Genomic DNA, 22152 nt, shown 5'->3' on the forward strand with positions numbered 1-22152 from the left:
AGGTCCCACCGAGATTTGAACTCGGATCGCAGGATTCAGAGTCCTGAGTGCTAACCATTACACCATGGAACCGCCACACCTTCAACCCTCGCTATGCAGTCTTTTAAACCTCTCACCTCACGTGTTCGGTGATTTACAGTTTGTAACTTATACAACTTTTATTATCGATGTATTATTTGTGAATTCGTATTCAAATATAGATCCTTGCAAAAGTATATGGCGCCCACCTCGACGTTTAATCACTTTATATTAACGTGTATTGTAATGTACAGTACTGTGTACATGTATGTTGAACTTCTTTAGCAACGTGCTCGCATCGAAAGAATCGCGGTGCCCGTGGCGAGCCGCGTTATTTGTGGGATCGTCGGGATAGCGAAGCGTCGCAGAGCAGATGAACTCTCCGTGCCGTTCAGTGGCCGATCCACCACCACCCCCTCCCCCTCCTCTCCACCACCACCACCACCCCCACCCCCTCCTCTCCACCACCCCCTCCTCTCCACCACCCCCTCCTCTCCACCACCCCCTCCTCTCCACCACCCCCTCCTCTCCACCACCCCCTCCTCTCCACCACCCCCTCCCCCTCCTCTCCACCACCCCCTCCCCCTCCTCTCCACCACCCCCTCCCCCTCCTCTCCACCACCCCCACCCCCTCCTCTCCACCACCCCCTCCCCCTCCTCTCCACCACCCCCTCCCCCTCCTCTCCACCACCCCCACTCCCTCCTCTCCACCACCCCCTCCTCTCCACCACCCCCACCCCCTCCACCACCCCCTCCCCCTCCTCTCCACCACCCCCTCCCCCTCCTCTCCACCACCCCCTCCTCTCCACCACCCCCACCCCCTCCTCTCCACCACCCCCCTCCCCCTCCTCTCCACCACCCCCTCCCCCTCCTCTCCACCACCCCCTCCCCCTCCTCTCCACCACCCCCACCCCCTCCTCTCCACCACCCCCTCCCCCTCCTCTCCACCACCCCCACCCCCTCCTCTCCACCACCCCCTCCCCCTCCTCTCCACCACCCCCACTATCAATGCACGCCTCTTATCAAAATCTGCATCAATTCATCAATTAATTCGCTACTTTAAAGCAATTCGCATTTTGTGTGGACGCCGCACAATTTATTTATTTATTTTTGTGTGGGGGGTCAAAAACGCCGCGGTCCCTAAACTGCGGAATCGGCTCGCACAGAAGCAGCCGCCACGTGGCTCAGGCGACATTGACGGATTTCTCGAGGACCGCGAGTTAAACCACCAAGTTGTTGATAATAAAATCGTCGCTTTATAAAAAAGATGTTTAAATGAGTTTATTATTGAAGAAACGGCCGAGCGAGGAGGGGTCGCTGCGCAGAACGTCGGGCGACATCGGTGAAGCCCCCACACTGGAGAACCCCCCCCCGCACCCCCCACCCCCCCCCGCACCCCCCCCCCACCACCAACCCCCCCCCCGCACCACCCCCCCCACCACCAAACCCCCCCTCCCACCAAACCCCCCCCACCACCAACCCCCCCCTCCCACCACCAACCCCCCCGCACCAAACCCCCCCTCCCACCACCCCCCCCCCCGCACCCCCCCCACCACCAAATCCCCCTCCCACCACCAACCCCCCCCACCAAACCCCCCCCCCCCCGCACCCCCCCCCCCACCACCAGGCTAATTGAAGACGAGTGCTGCAGCTCTCCCCATGCGGCAGCTTGCGGCGGCGAGCGGCCAGGCGCCCCGGGGTCTCTGCGCGGCTCCCGCCGCCGTGCTTCTCGGTGCTTCTCCGTGGTTTGCGCGCCGCGCAAGTTGAGCAGCAAAGCGGCGAGGCGTCATTTCTCCAGATCCCTCCGCAACCCACGCCAACCTCCACCCAGCAAGCCTCCCCAGCCCCATCCCGACATAGACCGATAGCAGGGGGGAGGGGTGGTGGGGTGAAATGTTTCTGGAGCTCAGCCTTCCGGGCAGCTCCGGCTGATGGTTGAACGCTTGATGGGTTCTTTGCCAGAAGTCGGAGTCTCTTTGTCCGTCCCACGTCGATGGCGCTGTCGAAGGGGTTCATTTCTCCAGGTCCACCTCCACCCACAGCACCCCAGCCCCGCCCCTCCACCCACAGCCCCGCCCCTACTCCAGTGTCCCTCATTCAGCGCCCCCTCACCAGCCCTCCCCCATCAGCCCTCCCCCCCCATCAGCCCTCCACCCCCCCACCAGCCATCCCCCCCCACCAGCCCCCCCCACCAGCCCTCCCCATCAGCCCCCCCCCACCAGCCATCCCTCCTACCAGCCCCCCCACCAGCCATCCCTCCCCCATCAGCCCTCCCCCCACCAGCCCTCCCCCACCATCCTTCCCTGTAGTGCAGCGTCAGCGGTTTGCGATTCGTGTCACGAGGTTTGTTCATGGGTCTCGCCTCGTTGGTTGAGAGGTGAAGGCGCAGCCAGCACTGCGAGAACAGTTGCTGTTGGCCTACTCTTCCACCAAGCCGCAGGCGCCCGGGAGCAGGACTCGTGGACACTGCGGACTGCCGCGCCTGGGAATAGCATCGAAATGGATTGCAAGTCCAGCCACACAGATTACAAGTCCAGCGTGCTCACCACCATTAACACCACCACTGACTGCCTCCTTGCTACAGAAACGGGAGTAACCGCGTGGTGTCTGCCACGGGTCTTACTTCAGATTGCTAAATCACGTGCCCCCCTCTGCTATTGCTGCTGTGGTGAGGCTAGCTTTAGCCGCCAGCACACCCCCCCGCCCCTGGTATGCGCGGTTCAAGCGTTTTGATTCGTTTGACTCTCCTCGAAGAGTCGCGCTCCCAGTTTATTTTGTCTCGTCCCCCGCTCTCTCGCTCGCCCTGACCCATTTCCACTGCTTTTTAGTCGACAAATGAGACGCTGGATCCTCCAAACGGAATAACATTTTTTTGATGATGCTGCTTTGGCAGCGTTGCACAAGCAGACATCGCTGAAACCTAACAAATTGGTCAGTAACGCTGCCCTAAGCAAGAAATGTAGAAATATGTCTTAACAAGCAACGTTTCTGGCATTGACCCTTCTTCAAGAGCCAAACAAATCATTGGTCAAAGTGAGCTATGTGCCAATTATGTCTTATTCCAACAGCCAATTCGCTTCCCTGCTTTCCAGACCAATGTTCGTATTTGCATTGCACGGTATTGCATTTTGTGTTTATAATGCAGGCTTCTTGACAATGACATCTGGAAAACCAGGAACATGATTTAACAAGCTCGACTGCTGTTGAGACCCAGAACGTCGAGACAGAGCCAGTTTGCTTGGTGAGACATGGTACCTAGCAAGGCCGTAATTATAATATATAATATAATATATATTGGGGGGGGGGGGGACATCAAAATGCTGAAAATGTCCCCCCAATATATTGCTAATTAAATAAAATTGCTATGCTATGTAAATAAAAATAATTTGCTAAACCTTGGCCACAATATCTGGACTTGTCTTCATATAAATCAATGCATACATTTCTGTTTATATGATTGTGGCTATGGTTGTACTTTATTAATCCATAATCTCTGCCATAACATACAAAGCAATAAGAAATGGTAAAAAAAGTAAAAACAGAGCAATGTAATACAATCCACTATTAGACATTGTAAAAAATAAAATAAAAAGTTCATCCCATGTGTTCGTTAATTTTATTTTATTTTAGGCAGGAAATGATCAAATTTAGATATTTTTCTGGGTTGGGACCCCCAGACACCCTGGAAGATTTGGTCCCCCCCCCCAATGTTGACTCCATGGCTACGGCCTTGGTACCTGGTATTGATCTGGGTATCTGTGCGAGTCTATAGGTCTCTCCGTGGGTCTAAGGGTTTCTATCAGTGTGAACATATGGGTATCTGTGTGATAATTATATGGGTTCTGTGTGAGTCTATGGGTCTCTTTGTGAGCCTATAAGTCTCTGTGAGTCTATAATTGTCCGTGTGATATATGGTTCTCTGTGTAAGTCTATTAGTCTCCGTGTGACTATGGGTCTCGGTGTGAGTCTATGGGTCTCAGGTCTAGCAAAACTGTATAGTTGTCTGCACTAACGTTTAACACAAGACCGGTACCAGACCTCGGTTCAAATCAATTCCTGCCACCCCAACACATCCCAATTCTCAGACTGTCCAGGGCAAGCCTGGACAAGCGGCAACCCCTACCCAAGAAACATTTAATTATTGACCTTGTCTTGCCCACATGCAATTGCTACAGATATTTACTGCAGTTGGAATTCGAACAAATGCTTCGGATGGATGATGCACCCCAAGTATTGCCGCCTCATTCTGAGCCTCGCGAGATCGCCGGGCAGGGAAATATCAATAGACGCAAATCATCAAGTATAATGCCAGCTTCATGGAGAGGCATCGGGTTCATATCCATCATTATTGTTGTGACTGTTTGTATGAAGTCGCTAATTGGGTCTTGCTTGGTTTGTTCAAACCCACGCGCGGTTCACAGTAGGAGGCAGAGGCCTGCGCGTGATGTTCCCTGCGTCACCAACCACAGGGAGCGCGTTTGGGGAGCGGTGGCGCAACGGTTTAGTGAGCTTGCACTACGAACCCGGCGCCCCTCGAGTTGGTAGATTATCTGAACCGGTCCTGGGCCTCCCCTAGGTCGACTCAGCCTCATATAAGTACCTAGCGTGGTGTGTACTAAAGATTGCAAGATCTTCATAGGCGTTCGCTAGCAGCACTTTGCCCCCCAAAGAATTAAGCTATACGGGGGATCTTTGTCTTGTTATCTGCGCCACCACCAGGTGGGATAAAGCGCACCCCGGGGTGCACAACCCACGGCAGTGGCACCGTCCGTCCGTGTTGTCCGCACGCCGCCGGTGAAACGTGGCCCGTGGTGACCGGAGCGGTTGTGGTGACATCCCAGGTTACCACACACAGCGAACCCCTTTGACCTGCGGGTCAGAATATTACTGAATTCATACAGTAGCTGTGGCCACATGAGGCCTTACACTTTGAAACGGCCCACGAACAGGAAGTATCCTTCAATGCAAAATATCTTAGCCGCACTTAATCGCCTACTTAAGGGCAATATAGCCCACCTAGCAACACCGTTTAGAATTTTAATTTGCGTACTCGGTCACCTGTTGTCTCACAAGTCATTCTGAGGCTACGTGGTCAAAGCACAGTCCCAGCGTGATCAAAGTTTATTCTCAACTAATGTTGGCTCCGCCAAAGATATCTCACATCATCAAGCACCAATCTCTCGCGATCGTGCGATGTAACCCCACCGAGCACCTCATTACTCCATCTGCTTGGTGGGCGTTACGGGCCTCTGAAATGCGTTGCATTCCGTGGTTTAATGGGACACGATAAGTCCCAGCCTCGGGGAACCATCTATCACTCTTGGTCCGGTACCCGTGAACAGCGATCGGTAGCGATGCGGGGGATGCGGAACGCAAAGTGACCGTGGTTTGGTGGCGGAGTTCACGGCAGCGATGAAGACGCGCAATGGGTGGGCCGTGCGAGGTGTTGGCCCGACCAAGTCGTCAATGCGCCACGCTGGTCGTAGCAGGTGCTCGTTAATGACATTCTTTTCCACGCGAGTCTCTCAGTCCCCAGAGCAAGGAGGGGTTGTTGGTATAGCCATCCGAGTGGCAGACCCAGAACAACAACCAGTTTGCCACGGTTGTGATGTAGAACACCCTGTATCGGGCTTTGATGGTGACTTGTAATTAATCAACTGCGGCTGCTGTGCGTTCTGACTCGAGTAGACTTTTTCGATTGTTTGATTTTGTTTGATTCATCGTTTTTTTATGTTCGCCTGGGTTTTTTTTGGTTAAACGCGCACGAGTTCCCAATGCGATAGCTCATTTGTCAGGCGCCGTGCTCTGCGCGGCTCATCGCTCCACCCCGCACCCCCCCCCCCCCCGCTTGTTAAGGGCTTGGAGGCTGCCCCTGGGCCAGATGGTGACTCCTCCACGTCCAGAGACCCCCCCCCCCTTCCCGACCCTCGATGAGCAGACGGGACAGATGCCCGGTTTCGGGGTGGCAGCGCCAGGTTTGCTCCCCCGGCTTTGCCGCGTGATGCAGTCGCAACATATTTGCACTTCCTTTCAACTCAGTCACTTTTGGCCACACCGATTTTTTTTTTACCCCACTTGATTTTTATATATATAAAAGGCCTGCTGGTACATGGAGTGAAATTATTGACACCTGGGTAGGATTTCGCGGGCTGTGCCATGCTGCTCTCTGTTGCGTGCGGCGGTGAGCGTGCAACTCAACTAAGGGGGCAGCTTCTCTCAGCCTCCGCTTTGCCTCTCGTTGCACAGACGACGCCTCCTTCGATTCGTGAAGTTCCCAACACGTGGAGAGAAACGGCAAAATAACTACGGGGGGCAACCCTAAGCCACGCTATATATTTGTTTTATCTTGATGTTGGCTATAATTGGCGCAAACGTGTTCACGTAATTGTTTCATACATTTGGCATTTCTTTTTTCATAGTCTGAACGTGCAATTTATAACTTTTATAAACTTGAATAAAGTATTGCCAAAAGAATCAACAGTTTCAATTATTTCGGGGGGGGGGGGGGAACCAAGTGATTATAATCGGCCGGCCTAATATTTAGACAATACAAATCCGAGCATCATGCAAGCACAAGGCATGCAGTCAATCCCAACGAACTAATCTATTACTTTATTGCAAAGTCTCACAACATTTCAGCGTCGCACCATTCGCATGGGCCTGGAAGTTGGAGAGTTCACGTACCCGCCGTGCATATACCGTACTTTCTCCCCTGAGAAGCGAGGGCCGATGCCCCCATCGCGTGCCCGGACACTTTGCGTGTCGTTCTCTTCGCCGCAAGCAGGATGACGACGACGACGTCCAGACACCACCCCGCGCGCGATGACCACGTGCTGCTCCCTCGGCGTCGTGCGCGTCACAGTTGGTGGCTCTGCCGCCACGTGACCCGCTCAATTTTCCCGTGACGGGCGGCCGCCTCTCTGAGACGCCGTAGGGAAGTTGTCACCGAGACGAAGCGCTTCGTGTTGGTTTCATTCAGCTGCCGTTACCACCACCCCCTTCGAGAGGGGGCCATTGCGGAATACGGCGAAGATGTTATCTTCCTTGCCCGGTATGCAAGAGGTCAGGGGGGTTCGACCCCCCCCCGCCAACCGCTGACGCCTGTTGTATATTTGGAGTTTTCACGTCTTTCCTCGTGGCTGCGTGGATCCTCCGGAATTTAGAATCAACATGCGCTTAGATTATTTGGCAGCTATAAATGTCCACATGATATAAGCCACTTCGCTGCGCTATCATTTTTGGCCAGGACGTTTCTGAAAAAGAGGCTAATAGTTCAGTGCGCTTTAACTAGTAATATAAAGAGAGGGTTTGTTCGTTTGTATGGCGATTTGCTTATTTTTCCTATACTTTGCACTCCGTGTTTTTGTATTGTTTGTTGTTGTTCTGACCCACCCCTACTGGACATCTGTGAAAAAGAGCTTTATAGCTTATCGGATTCCTCCAGTATAAATAAATACTCGTTGGTTCTTTCGGTAAAGTCACGTAGGTAGAAAAAAAAGTATAAAGTTTCTTATTCTGAAAACCACAGCATTATTCTGTCCACAATTTAGTTTGAAGACCATCTTCCAGTTGTGGGGGTTGTAAGACACACACATTGTGGTCTGCCTTTACGAATCATGTCAATTCGGGTCTTTAAGAGCAGACGGCACAAGCTAACAATGCTCCACAGCCACGGGTGGAACGTGAACCGGCGACTTGCACAAATAGGCCAAAGATGAGCACGCAGGCTACTGGACCAAGCCCCGACATGTTTGACCACAAACATTCAAGTAGAGCAGTCTTGCTCGACTTCCAGAGCCGCACGCGGCTCTTTAAGGACTGCCGTGCGGCATTTTGAAAAAAAGAAAAGAATGTCCCTTCTTGTTATTTTGGTTGCCGACCCCTGATCATGGAAGTCCATCTTCTTGGTTCTTTCGGTAAAGTCACGTAGAAGGGAAATAATAAAATAATAAAAACGCAAGGACGGCTGCTTGCGTTGTGGCCGAAACGTCGTGAGAATTGTATTTTATTGTGTTTTATTTTTATTATTGTATTCGTTCCCTTCTACGTGGCTTTACCGAAAGAACCAAGAAGATGAATCCCTGCAGTCACGAAAGCTTTACATGGAAGTCCAGTTCACCGTGGAAGTGCAGTTTACCATGGGCAGGCAACCTACGGCTCCGTAGACGTGTACGGCTCATTCAGGACTGTTCCATGACGTTATTTATTAAGTACCACCGTCTCGTATTCACAGCATGCGGCTCTTGAAATACTGAATGTTTTTTTTTTTTACCGAATTCGAACCAAGACGGCTCTTCTTCTTCTTGTTTCTGGTTACCGACCCCTGTGCAACAAGTAACATGTTCTGCAAGTACCGGCCATTCACTCCACCATGGCTTTGCGTTATTCTCAGTTTTATTAGCACGCATTAAGTAGTCGCACGTTGGGACAGCTCGTGATTGAATCTCATTACCGTGACGGTTTGCGATGCCCTGCATCAGAAGTGCTTAATGCGTAGTTACCGTGGTGCGTTGCATCGGGTGACAATGCGTTGGAGGTGTTGTCGTGATGTCGTTTGTGACCTTATACCCCGTATTACATTCCACACCCTAGCCACTCTGATGCCATATTAAGAGAAAATTTTTCCGAAAATGGTAATGCTCAGTGCGCACGTTTCTCCCAATTAAAACTACCTTCGTCTCGTGGCGGTGCTTGGGAGCACAAGTGGAAGATGAGAGAGAGAGAGAAAAGGAATGGCATAAACGTGAAATGGATGACAAAAACAAATGTAAAGTTTGTGTGTGTTTTTTAGGTTTTTCCTTTCTTTTGGAGACCCAGGACGCAGCCCTCTACGTTCAGTCTCCCGACAGCCAATCCCCGCAGCTCAAGCTGTGCAGCAGCCACGAGATGCCCTCCCGCACGCCTCCCAGTGAGCTCGCCTCCGCTGCACACACCTAAAGTCCACGCACAAACAAAGACAAGGATCCCCCGTGTAGCGTTAACAGACTGTAGGGGCACGTGCTTTTAGCGAGCACCTATGAAGGCCGGCACGGCACACGAGGGGGTGGGCGGCCAGCACCACGACCGGCCGTCTTTGTGTCTCCAGTGGTGATGTTTACACACTACGCCAGGTGTTCATTTGAGGCCGAGTCGACCTAGGTGAGGCCCAGGACCGGTTCAGATAATCGTCACTAGTGTTGGTCGTGAGCGGGAATCGAACTCGGGTCACCGTGTTGGTCACGCAGTGTGCTAACCACTACACGCAGGCAACAGTGAGTTACGAAGCAGGTGCGAGTTGATGGTCAGTGAAAGAGATACACGGATAGCAGTTTCGGCAATTGTAAGTGACAGAAAGACGCCTGTAAAACCGAAAGGTGAAAACATCTACGAACGGTGATAAGACCGGTGCCGTTACAGAGCGCAGAGAGAGGTGTGCAGGAATGGATTGGCACGGGGTACCAGCCAGGCCCGAGGCAGGGCCTGCAGTCGCAGGCGATGTGCCAGGAGCAGGGAAGGCACGCGCACGGTGGACGGCTCGGACGTGCAGGCCAGCACCAGCAGAGGGCTGCCAGGCGGACCGGACTCCAGCATGGCCGACACGCGCGCCGTTTCATCCGCACTGCCGCTACCCTCTGCCTTCTTCTCGTCCGCCGTGTCCCGCTGCGGCTCCCCTGTAAGCCGCATGGCAAATTTGCGCGACAATTCACTCGGAATGGCAACGCGCGTAACCTCAGCTGATCTCACGGTTAGCCGTGTGTGTGCCCACGCGTCTGCAACGAGCGTGACGTGGACGTGGTTTGAGAGATCTGTCAGTTTTTAGAATTTCTCGTTTGCGTGAACATGACACGGATTCACGATGCACCTTCACAACGCAAGGCTCCGCCAACTTCAAAGGAAGATGCACGCGCGTGTCGTGGCTGTGTGCCCTAAGCAATGATGTTTCAGGACATTACGATTGTAAAATCGGGATAACACTGGGGTAGAGGACAAAAAGATGTTTTACTATGTATATTTTTACTTTTTATTGAACCCGCAATACGAACACAACAGAGGTTACACAAATTCGCGTGCAGGAAACAGGTGGACGGAAGCCGCCCCCTGTACGCGATTCTCCCCCGAATGGGGGCCGGTTAGAGTTCACTTCCCTACAACGGTGGGGTCAACGATCGGAAGCAGGAGATGAACGGAGGGAGGGGGATGGGAGAACGGGGAGGGTAAGGGGGGAAAGAAGAGGAGGGAACAAACGTATGTTTTTAGCGATTTACAAGAATATGCTTTACAAGTACCTGGCCCAGCTTCTGCGTTGGCGACGTAAATGAAGGCGTCCACGTGGCGGCACACGTCCTGCACGTGCGCCGTCGGGCGGTAGCGACGAGAGGCGCGGGAGGGCGGCGGCTCGCTGTCCTCTTGACCTCTGACCCAGCTCGCCCCCACGTCCAGCACCAGCAGCTTGTCAGGCGCCACGCCGCCATTCGGCGCATCCGCGCCGCGCTCGCGCTCGCGCTCGCTCCTGCGGGGCACGTGACAGGGCAATGTCGGTTCCCCTCTGAAGAGATACCCCCCCCGCACACCCCAAACTTCCAAAGTTGCACAACAGCGGTCAGTCGACCTTCCTCCGAAGAGATACCTCCTCCCCCGCGCACACCCCAAACTTCCAAAGTTGCACAACAGCGGTCAGTCGACCTTCTTCATCATCTCTCCCATATCATCGTCATTGCTCTCATGCGCTCCACTCATTGGTTCGTCCACCCGTGTTGTAGACTTGATCTGCCGGGCTTACCGCGTTGTCTAGTCCGTACTCTGTTCAACCACCGCACTTCGCTTCTCTTTCCGTCTCTTCCCTCGCACTGAATCCACGTGGAAATTCCCTCCTCATCGCCTCTTTTCCAAAGTTGCTATAACCCTGCTCAATTTAAGAAAATTATTAACCCCCAGCTATACAGCTTCGAAAGCGCTGTTTGTTGAATAGCGCTTAATCGTTTTGGGGCCGTTCAACAACTGTGATTTTTTTAATCGCTTAAAATCCGCCCATGAGCCAAATAAAATGTAACAAAATATCACATTAAAAAATTCGAGGACATTAACTACATCTGTGACGTGAGCTTAAACTAACACCCACAGTTAGACGCAAAGCATGTGTCTTCTAATAGGCTAGTATGCACAAAAGCATCCATACCAGAGCATTGTTTGGTGATGCTGCTTCTGTTGCGTTGGCAGTGGAGCACAATTAACAACAAACTCAACACGTCAAAAACACTGTGGCCTTGAAAGGAAATATATATTTATAAAAGGCAACGTTTTGGCCAAGGGACCTTTTTCACGGCACAGAACACCTTCATTGCGTGCTTAGACGAAGGGCCACTACCCGAAACGTCACCGACTATATATATTTTTACAGCGTTATTGACGAATGTGTTGCGTTTTGTACATATCATGAGGGGGGCTTGCAGCCTGCGTACAGTATTTAATCTGAAAGTGTTGCTCCCTGCGGAGGTTACGCTGCATGTGCCGGGAGCTGCTCTTTAAGAACCGAACTGAAGAAGCTCTCGACACCACGCAGAGCGAAACGTCGGACGTCGTGCCCAACAGTACGCTGGCAACATCGCGAAAACGCGTCACAAGGCTTTGGTCAAAGGACCGATTTTAAAAAGGAGGCCAGGCCAGGCAACGCAGCAGGTGCACGGGAACCGGTAGAGACGGTGACTGTTTTCTTGGAATTTCTCTTACTTCATACAGCTATCGTGCTGTGACAGTTCCACCTGAAGACGGAAGCTTGTGTTGCCTCCGAAACGTCGTGATTTTTATTTAATTTTTATTTAACTTTTATTAATTTAAATTTTTTACCTACGTGACTTTACCGAAAAAACCTAAGAATATGAATCCTTGCAGTCACGAAAGCTTCAAATCTAGAAAGAACGCGTGGGTTCAAGCGTTCAGGCGTAGGGACGAGTGGGTGCGGGCCCTTACTTGGTGGCCGAGTAGAGGGTGAGGATGTTGAAGGTTCGTTCCTCGTCGAACACAAACGAGATTCCGGATCCCGAACCGGCTGCGGGGGACGACACGGCAGCAACGGGCGATCGGACGAATCAACGCCTCAGCCCAAAAGTCACCCTCGAAGAACTTTCACGTGTCTCAAGACTCAGGTTTTTTTCAGGTTTCTGTAAATTTGCTACGTTTTGCCGAATGCCTATTATAATATTATTTTCTTGTATGGCATTTCAAAAGCGTGTGTTGAGTTTGGAGAAGCCGTTTGATGGGCGTCTGGGATTCCGTTTGCACCTCTGGCAAAAGCGAGGAGTCAATGACCCTTGCAGAGTCACGAGCAGCATCTAATTAATCTTCATAAAAAAAAATGTTGCAATGACGGTTCATCCACAACCCGGTTAATCCACCCATAGATAATCTCGAATGACCGTATCCTCCGGATTATTAGATACTCTGGAGCGTAAGATGGTACCCAAACTTTGGGATCATGTTGAAATATTTAATACATTCCAGAATATACATCCCGGGAAAGCGGAATACAGTGATACCTCGGTTCACGAACGCTTCGGTTCACGAACAACTCGGTTCACGAACAGAAAATTTCATAAAAAATCTGCTCCGGTTCACGAACTCCGCTTCGGTTCACGAACAGGAGCCGCGGCCATTTTTATGCTAATTCCAGGCTGTCACGTGGTCGTGGCTTCCTGTAGGAAGATCGTGGAGAGAAGCAGAGACACAGAAAGAAGTACTGTGAAGACACTTTCAGTGACTTTTAGATTTTTGGTGTGCTTTTTAGCACATACAGTACTGTACTGTACTACTGTACTGTACAATACTGTACTTACTGTATTGTACAGTTCACCCGTTTGAGTGCTTACTGTCTCCCACCCGCCTCCCACCTGCCTTCCTCCATGCCAGAAGTCATCTCAAGCAAGGTTAGTGTTCTCTCTTTATACATTACTATACTGTACAGTACTACAGTAATGTGTATTGTCATTTGCTTCATATTTTTGTGCTTCAAAAACCAAAAAAACAGGTCAGAACGGATTAACCGGATTTACATTGAACCCTATGGGAAAATGTGCCTCGGTTCACGACCAATTCGGTTCACGACCAGAGTCAGTTCACGAATTAAGTTCGTGAACCGAGGTATCACTGTACGTTGTAAAATACAACCTTACGGACGGACGGACAGACAGCAGAGGTCGCAAACGTGTTTTGATTCCTTACCCGTACCCGGCCACACCAGGGTCGCATATGGCGACCCGTACCCGTACCCGGCTGGGTACGGGTACCCGTTCCCTACCCGTACCCGTACCCTACCCGAAATGAGTGACAAACGGTTACTCACCAGTGACTCACGGCTTACCCGTACCCGGCCGCACCAGGGTCGCAAACGGGTACCCGTACCCGGCCGGGTACGGGTAGCCGGGTATCGGGTAGGGTACGGGTATCGGGTACCCGGTTGCGACCTCTGAGGGACAGGCACTCACCGTGAGGGTGTTGCTGCAGTGACGGCGCGACGCGGAACTCGTTGGGACTGCTGAGCAGCTGGTGCACCAGGGACACGCGCAGACGCTCCAGGCCCGGTCCGAACATCGCAAAGCGCGGCTCGACGCGCCCAGCGCCCAGCGCCGCCCTCAGCAGCTGCGGCAGACGGGCAACGACGCCCGGCGCAGCCCTGCGCGACACCGCCGCGCGCGACGGATTCTCCGCGTGGCCCCGAGCATACCTGCGCGGACAAAGGTGCAGATTGCGCTTCGGCCTCGATCGATGCTGCTTGCCGAGTGACGGCCTCCTCATCCTCTCATCAAAGAAGGCCGCGGTTACTCTCGCGGTCTGGCGATTACCATTTAAACTGTGAACATCTTTTACTTTTTTATTTTACCAGGTAAGGCCCACTGAGCTATGTAGCTCTTTTTCGGAAGCGACCTGGCCACAGATGATAGGTCGACGAAGTGGCTTATCGTCGTGTGGAAATGTATAGCAGCCAAATACTCTAAACGCACGGAGGGAAAAACCGGAGGACCCATATCAAAATCCACGCAACCACGGACAGAACATGCAAACTCCAAATATACAGGTGTCAGGGTCGGGGTCAAACCCATGACCTCCTGCATGCGAGGCAGATAGCATCTCGCCACCGTGGCGCCCCTACATAACGGACCATGCGATACCCGACGAAACATCCGGCGCCTGCGAGCGTGCTGGTCTCGTCGCGTTGTGACGTCATCTCAGGCGCGCTCCCTCCTTTGAGGGAGCGCGCCTGAAATATGACGTCACAAAGCTCTGCCCCCACCCCCAAAATAGAACATGCTTCAAATCGCTTTAAACTATTGTCATTGTAGTGCATATTTAATGTTGTAGGATAATTTTTTTTATTAAAAAGTCTATTTAATTAAGTAAAACGTGTTGTCTGTATTTATTTAAAGTTGCGCATTTTTATGTGACGTCACATTCTCAAACCCCCACCCTCGTCACACATCGTCACAAATGTCTGACCCCCCCCCCCCCCCAGGTGCGTGACGTCATTTATGGACGGCCCCTTAGAACAAAACGGCTCTTCTTATTTGAGTTGCCGAGCCCTGACTTAGTGTAACGATTGCCTGACAGTCAAACCGCTATTTTCTCAAAAGATAGAATGCATCGAGAACAAATGTAATGAATTTTTTTTGTGCATTCACTGGTGAATGCACAAACTTTGCTATTTCAAAAACCTGCTTCATTTACAGGGCAGCTGGAACCCAGATTCAAACGCAGAGCGTTAGCAGTACCAGCTCAGCGCGATGACCACCTGCCAACCTCACATCAGATCTAAGAACTGCAAGGTGATTGTGCCCCCCTCCCCCCACTCCTGTAGCCCCCCCCCCCCTCCGATGCACGCACATGGCCTTGAAGTCGGCGGCGACGGCCAGGTGGGGCCGCGTGAGTGCACGCACGTCGGGCATGCCGACGCGGCCCACGCATCGCCACGCCAGCGCGTCCCTCAGCAGCAGCCGGCGCCACAGCAGCGGGTCGGAGGCCAGGCAGCGCCACAGGCGGCTGACGGAGGCCAGAGACGACAGGTCCCGGGCGCTCAGGAAGGACATCGTGTAGAGCTGCACGCCCAGCTGCACGGGAACACGACGCAAGAACATTTGGAATCGTGAAGCGAGCGGTCGAGATGAACGGTGTTGGGGGGGTGGGGGGGGTGCGGGAGTCAAATTGGAGGAGCCGCCGCAAGAGATGGAGGGATGAGATGAGCTCGGATGGATTCTTGCATCGTGACAACGGGATCGGCGCGGGTGCCCTGGGTAGGTGTTCGTTCAACAGTGGATCGATCGCATGAATGTAACGCATCTCAAGATTCGGCAGAAAAACAGAGCACGGAAGGGAGATCATTCCAGTGCACTCGTACAGAGCTCAGTCCTCCCATTTCTAGATTTGAAGTTTTCGTGACTGCAAGGATTCATACTTTTATTTTTTTTCGGTAAAGTCACGTAGGTAAAAAATAAATAAATGAAAAACAACTCAATTAAATCACGACGTTTCGGAGGCAACACAAGCCTCCGTCTTCAGGTGGAATTGTGAAGCGAGACAAATTTTGGCTGTAAGGGTTCCACCTTAAGACGGAGGCTTGTGTTGCCTCCGAAACGTCGTGATTGAATTTAGTTGATTTTCATTTGTTTATTTAGTATAGTCCTCCCATTGTTTGCTGTTTGAGGAAAAATGTGAGGTACGACCAAGACTTCAACTCGGATCGCGATGCAATCTCTCTACCGCAGTCTCTCTGGCTTAAATTGTTTCAACTGTGTTAGCTTAGCACCAATTTATAGTTTCTTAGAGTGCTTGAAGACTCAGCGTGTTGGCTAGTCATACATACGCCGAGGTTCCCACCGAACAAGAATAGTGCAATGACTACATTATACCGAGTACAATATTCACTTATGGTATTGGTACTTTAATTCAAATAAAATAATGCAGTTTCCACCAAGACTTGAACTTGGATCACGTGATTCAAAATCACGAGTGCTAACCATGACACCGTTGAACCGACTGATGCCTTCCCTTCTCAACCACTCACTCACCACACAATCTCCCCCTAAATGTAGCAAATGTTCCGCATGAATGCTCATCGGGCCTGATCGCGTTAACAGTGCCTAAGACACTCGGTGGGTGAGTCATTAATCCATTGAAGGTTCCAACGAGCAAAAACGGACTGCGGTTATTGAAATTGTTACGTGGTATTGAGCACGGATTGCAGATCGTGGAAGAAAAAAAAGACGGCGTTTCTAATTTTACTGAGATTCGCATTCTGCTCGCTGCATCCAGAGTCCAGCGTGCTCCACGGTACACCGAGCGTCAGAGGTCGCAACCGGGTACCCGATACCCGTACCCTACCGGATACCCGGCTACCCGTTTGTGACCCTGGTGCGGCCGGGTACGGGTAGGCCGTGAGTCACTGGTGAGTCACCGTTTGTCACTCATTTCCCAACGTCTTGTCTCTTCTCACAATTCAAGTTCCTAGAATCAACCCACCCGCGCCTGCAACATGGCTTCATCCCAGAGGTCGCAATCGGGTACCCGGCCGGGTATGGGTAGGGTACGGGTATCGGGTACCCGATTGCGACCTCTGGGACGGGTACGGCCGGGTACGGGTAACCCGTTTGTGACCCTGGTGCGGCCGGGTACGGGTAAGGAATCAAAACCCGTTTGCGACCTCTGCCAAGCGTCGGCTTCGACCTCCTCACTGAACAGGAGAGAGCATCAGGGAGGCGGGCCTGCTGAGATCGTGGCAAAACACCACTCTCTAGCACAGTGTTGGGGTCCAGGTCGGTGAGTGCAGATTCAAGCGAGCTCATCTCCTTGCCACTGTTGACTGCGAAATCAAGCTGCCTTAGAGAAACAAAAAACACGATCATCTTCACCGTTAAAATCTTAACTCACGATTTTAATGATGAAGAAACTGTGAAATTAAGAGTTGCAAAACTCAGTCGAAGTTAGCCGGGGGTTGAACTCAGATCGCATGATTTAGTACTGAGTGAATACCATTACATCATAGGACCATCACACCGCATCGCCATGCAATGTGATCTCTGTTCGGCAGTGTCTCGAGCTACATTATGTTAATAAAATAAATTACTGCCGGTTTCATTGCAATTTGAGCTACCAGGGTACAGGAATCAAAGCCCTGAGTGCTAACCACGACACCACTGACACCACAAACTTTTGGCAGAAGTTGCTCAGCCTAAGTGTAGCAAACGTTTACATCCTGATTCTTTGACGAGTGCTTGAGGACGAACCAATGTTAGTAATTAATCCGCCAAAGGTTCTAATCACAAAAAGTTATTGCGGTTATTGATGAAACTTTACAGAGCAATGTCGAACTCCAGCTGTGAAACATTACTATTCTCAGGCACCGCCAAAGTTTGAACTAAGACCCCCCCCCCCCCCCCTAGCAAATGAATGTTGTGGCCAATAGTGTTGTTGTTGTTGTTTGGCAAGTGAGAGGACACCAGAGAGCCTGGAGAAACCCCAAGATCGGAGGGAGTAAGACTCAAAAGCTGAACACATTTAGATGTAACCCATTGCTCTACTGCCATCTCCTGGTCAGGAATATATTAGCACGTCAAAAGGGGCTCCATGCGTTGAACTAATTCGAGAAGACGCCTTTTGGCGTCATCTGGTCCAACCCACATGTGAGACTAGGCTCTAAGGAAAGCTGTCTCGGGTGTGGACCAATCAACTTCAAGGACATCAGAGTTATGTTTTTTGTTTGCACTATGACTGCAGGTATTGTTGTCTATGCAAACATGACCCCTCGTAAAAAAGGTGTCAGTTTTGTTGCCAGATAAAAGGGTAAAAAAACAATTATCAAGACGAAAAGAGTGACACTTTATCACGATCCAGTAAGACTTAACTAGATTTAAATTAAAAATCCAACCTTTTTTTAACATAGCGTAAAATATAAAACCAAGAGGTCACGCTGAAACTTGAACTCAAGATTCACGGGTTACAAAGAGAAAAGAATCTGACGTTGGACTAATTGAAGATGTTTCTGAATTGCACCCGAGGGATTGCGCAATGGTGAGTGCGTTGATTTCTTGATGAGTGTGCACTCATGTCACGTGCGGTTTCTGTTGGTAGCCGCTGTTATTGTGTCAGGTGTAAACATTTTAGTAGCGTTTTAAATGGAGAGTTCCATAAAAATAACGCAAAAGAAAACTCAATAAAATAACAAAAAATTTGAGTTAACGTTTTCAAATGAATTCATGGAAAAGTAATGCCCCTTCACGTGTTTGATATTAAAATGAATTATCTTTGTGAAACTGGCCAGGAGATGGCAGTACAGAAAGGATATGCAGTGTCAGGAGCAAGTGCAGATGGCTCGGTTCTCAGAAAAGACTTTTCTAAATTTGGGCTCAGCAGCTGCTGCCAAGAGGTTGTGCAGTAAGGTAGCTCTACGTGGAGGTTCCATGGTGTAATGGTTAGCACTCAGGACTCTGAATCCTGCGATCCGAGTTCAAATCTCGGTGGGACCTACAAATAATTATTTTTTTCTCTTTATACGTGACTTGACCGAAAGAACCAAAGAGTAATTCCTACAGTCACGAAAGCTCCAAGTTAAGTGTTATACTCTTAGGTTTTTCGGTAAAGTCACGTAGGTAAAAAAAAAAGTAAATAATAATAGAAATTAAATAAATGTGATTTTTTATTATTATTTTATTATTTCTATTATTTGTATTTTTTACCTACGTGACTTTACCGAAAAACCTAAGAGCATGAATCCTTGCAGTCACGAAAGCTTCAAATCTAGAATTAAGTTTTTTTTTACCGACAAAGAAACTTATTTTAAGTTTTAGTAAAAAAGAAAATCAAAAATTCAATTGCATAAGCTGACTGGATCGAAATCAAATGTTCAGCTTTTTGTCCTCTCGAATTTAGTTATGAGGCAAAGTCACCTCCTGGGTACGCATCTGCATGTGAAATTATGCGTTTGCATGTATAATGACGAAGTTGCGTGTGAAGTTATGTAGTTGCATGTGTAATGGTGTATTTGCATGTGTCCAGTAATGATCCATTGAATGCACATGCGAAGGTGGTATGGAGATGTTAGTACAGAAATTAATTGAATCTAAATTTAGCTGAACTTTGGGTATTTCCCTCCTCGTATTGCATGGGTTTTCTCTGTACACTGGTTTCTTACCATTTTTCAAAAATCCCAAAGCAATACCCTTCTGAAAGAGGATCTTTGATAAAAGGAAAATATTATTTTAATGAAAAGGCCACGGTTAGAAATGTAAGAAGTTAGTTGGTTTAGACAGTAATATTATTATTGTGACTGTATTCAATGTAAATACTCGTGCTTGTCTGGGAGGCCCAAATATCAAAAGGATTCTTCTTTAAGGAAAGACCTCATTGACTCCTCCATGTGGCTTGTTCCAGTCACCCAAACGTTCCTCTCATCGTGATAAATTAAAGAATCTGAGCTGTACCATTCCCCGGTCAAACACACATTATGACATATTTCCAATAGCCATTATAATAAATACTGTTTCCATCACAAGTTAAAATAAAAAAAACTGAAAACTCGTGATTTTCATAATGATGGAACGAAACATTGGAATCCATACTGCAGTCACGAAAGCTTCAAATCAAGATTAAAACATTGTAAGTTTTTTTTTTTAAACGTATGCCAACGTTTTGGAAGAACCCGCTGAGACTGGAACTCAAATTGAAGGATTCAGAGCCCTGAGCGCGAACCATAACACAATGGAACCACCTCGTAAACACGACACAAGTGGGAAAGCAGAGAGAGTTGCGACACACGACAGGAGGGATATGGGCAGGTGTCATCGTGGCAAATAACAATTGAGCTAATTTCTCTCACTTTTTACTTAGCAAGTAGGATGTCTTAGAAACTGAATCATGTTGAGTCAAAATCAAAACGCAAATCTCCTGATTTTCATGAAAAACCTATAAATTTAAGATTTTATTAAATTTAAGATTTGATCAAATTGCAGTATTCAGATTCCTGAGTGCTAACCATTACACCAGGAACCACCTTATGAACTCGTCTCATTACACAAGTGAGAATTGAGAAAAAGTGAAGGCAAATCGAGCCAAACGACAGAGGGGACATGGGCAGGTGTAACTGTGGCATATAGTAATTCAGCACGATGTTGAAATTCAGATCAGTGATTGCAGATTTAGTGATTGTCATGCGGAGTGATTTTGGGGGGACAGGACTCAATGTTGACTCATTATTCAGTCCGCCTTAGAAGCTGAAACATTCTTGATTTAAAGCTTTCGTGACTGCAGGAATCTATACTCTCAGGTTCTTTCGGTAAAGTCACGTAGGTAGAAATAAAGAAACATTATCACGACGTTTCAATAGCAACACAAGCGATCGTGTTCAGGTGAAAATCGCGATTGCCGCGATGTCTGCTGCCAGCAGCACGATGTCTGCTGCCTCACCTAAAAACGATAGCTCGTGTTGCTATCGACACGTCGTGATTTTTGTTTTATTTCTACCTACGTGACTTTACCGAAAACGCGTTCCTTAGGAGTGGGCAGGTAGAAACTTGGTTCAACCAATCCGGGAGCGTACATGTTTTGGAGGGGCGCACCTCTGGTTGGCTGCTGGCTCGCGGTCACGTGACGCAATTCAACCAATCCAAGAGCGTACGTGTTTGGGCGGGGCTATGCACGACAGACAGCCACGGTTACACCTAACCCATCGCCCCTCTGTAATTGGGCTCTATTTGTCTTAACTTTTTCTCAATTCTCACTTGTGTAATGAGCCCAGTTCATCAGTTGGTTCCATGGTGTAATGGTTAGCACTCAGGACTCTGAATCCTGCGATCCGAGTTCAAATCTCGGTGGGACCTTCCCATAATTTTACGAATATTTATATAGTACTTTTGTTACAATAAAAATCTTGAGTTCTGAGTTAACGCGTTCCTTCGGAGTGGGCAGGTAGGAACTTGGTTCAACCAATCCGGGAGCGTACATGTTTGGGAGGGGCGCACCTCTGGTTGACTGCTGGCTCGCGGTCACGTGACGCACTTCAACCAATCCGAGAGCGTACATTTTTGGGAGGGGCTATGCACGACAGACAGACAAATAATCCCTGATGGACAGTGTGGAACTGTTGTTCCTACCTGCTGTATAAACGATAACTTGACTTTAGGTAGCCAGGTAGCCAGCCCCCTTAACTATCGGCCCGTCCCTTAGGCCCCTCCCCTGACCCCCCCTCCCTCAGGCCCCTCCGCTGACCCCCCCTCCCTTAGGCTCCTCCCCTGACCCCCCCTCCCTTAGGCTGCTCCCCTGACACCCCCCCATATCCTTAGGCCCCTCCTCTGACTCCCCCCCCCCTCAGGCCCCTCTCCTGTCTCCCCCCTTCCTTAGGCCCCTCCCCTGACCCTCCTCCCTTAGGCCACCTCCCCTCTCCGTACCCGGCAGGAGGTCTCCACCAATCAAAGAGCTGTTTATATTATATATATTTATGCACGACATACTGACAAAAAAATCACTGGTGAGCAGTGTGGAACATATTGTTCCTACCTATAAAACGAAATATATGTTTAAATAATTACTAAGAACTCGTGATCCCAATTATTGAAACAACTACCAAAAGCATTTTTGTAAACATGGATTGGTTCCACCGAGATTTGAACTCGGATCGCAGGATTCAAAGTCCTGAGTGCTAACCATTACACCATGGAACCTTCACACTGCAATCTTGTTACACAGTCAACACGAGAGTGGGTTCAATCAATTGTATTAAATCATTAAAATAATAATGCTGCTTCCAACTTTTTTTAAGAATGAGTGGTTGCTGTTAAGAGATTATGAAGTTAGTAGGGCAAGTGTGCCGGTTATAATGGTTATTAGCACTCAGGACTCTAAATCCTGTGAACTATGTTCACGTCTCGGTTGTAACCCCGCCATGTTTAAAAAACATTTTTGTTGTAGTTTTGTCATTAAAATTACGAGATGTGAGTTTTAATATGACTTCAGGATCTAATGCAGCCTGACTGTTGAGTCAACAGTGAGTGCTGTGCTCCCAAAATCACTCCACATGACAACCACTAAATCTGAGTGATTTTTGGAGCACTCACTGATGACTCAACAGTCAGGCTGCATTAGATCCTGAAGCATATTCAGTTAAAATAATACAGGTAGGAA

The 22152-nt window shown here is 49.6% G+C and overlaps 1 protein-coding gene and 4 non-coding genes across 5 annotated transcripts in view; 2 read left to right on the plus strand and 3 right to left on the minus strand.

The window, feature by feature from the left end:
• TRNAQ-CUG (transfer RNA glutamine (anticodon CUG)) lies at window positions 1–72 on the minus strand. Its single transcript has one exon. It is a non-coding gene; the product is annotated as a tRNA-Gln (tRNA).
• Window positions 73–7952: 7880 nt separating this feature from the next.
• LOC144941235 (F-box only protein 4-like) overlaps window positions 7953–22152 on the minus strand; it is a 59255-nt gene continuing 45055 nt past the window's right edge. Inside the window, exons 2-7 of the mRNA XM_078867856.1 lie at window positions 14869–15092; window positions 13476–13714; window positions 11965–12043; window positions 10284–10507; window positions 9457–9668; window positions 7953–8951 (exon numbers count right to left, since the gene is read on the minus strand). Of these exons, the coding sequence (XP_078723982.1) occupies window positions 8853–8951; window positions 9457–9668; window positions 10284–10507; window positions 11965–12043; window positions 13476–13714; window positions 14869–15092 (1077 nt within the window). The 3' untranslated portion in view covers window positions 7953–8852. The remainder of the gene's footprint in view (window positions 8952–9456; window positions 9669–10283; window positions 10508–11964; window positions 12044–13475; window positions 13715–14868; window positions 15093–22152) is intronic.
• Window positions 18432–18503, plus strand: TRNAQ-CUG (transfer RNA glutamine (anticodon CUG)). The gene has a single exon. It is a non-coding gene; the product is annotated as a tRNA-Gln (tRNA).
• On the plus strand, window positions 20781–20852 carry TRNAQ-CUG (transfer RNA glutamine (anticodon CUG)). The gene has a single exon. It is a non-coding gene; the product is annotated as a tRNA-Gln (tRNA).
• TRNAQ-UUG (transfer RNA glutamine (anticodon UUG)) lies at window positions 21621–21692 on the minus strand. Its single transcript has one exon. It is a non-coding gene; the product is annotated as a tRNA-Gln (tRNA).

Source organism: Lampetra fluviatilis, chromosome 24 (assembly GCF_964198595.1).
Source record: "Lampetra fluviatilis chromosome 24, kcLamFluv1.1, whole genome shotgun sequence".
Lineage (NCBI taxonomy): Eukaryota > Metazoa > Chordata > Hyperoartia > Petromyzontiformes > Petromyzontidae > Lampetra > Lampetra fluviatilis.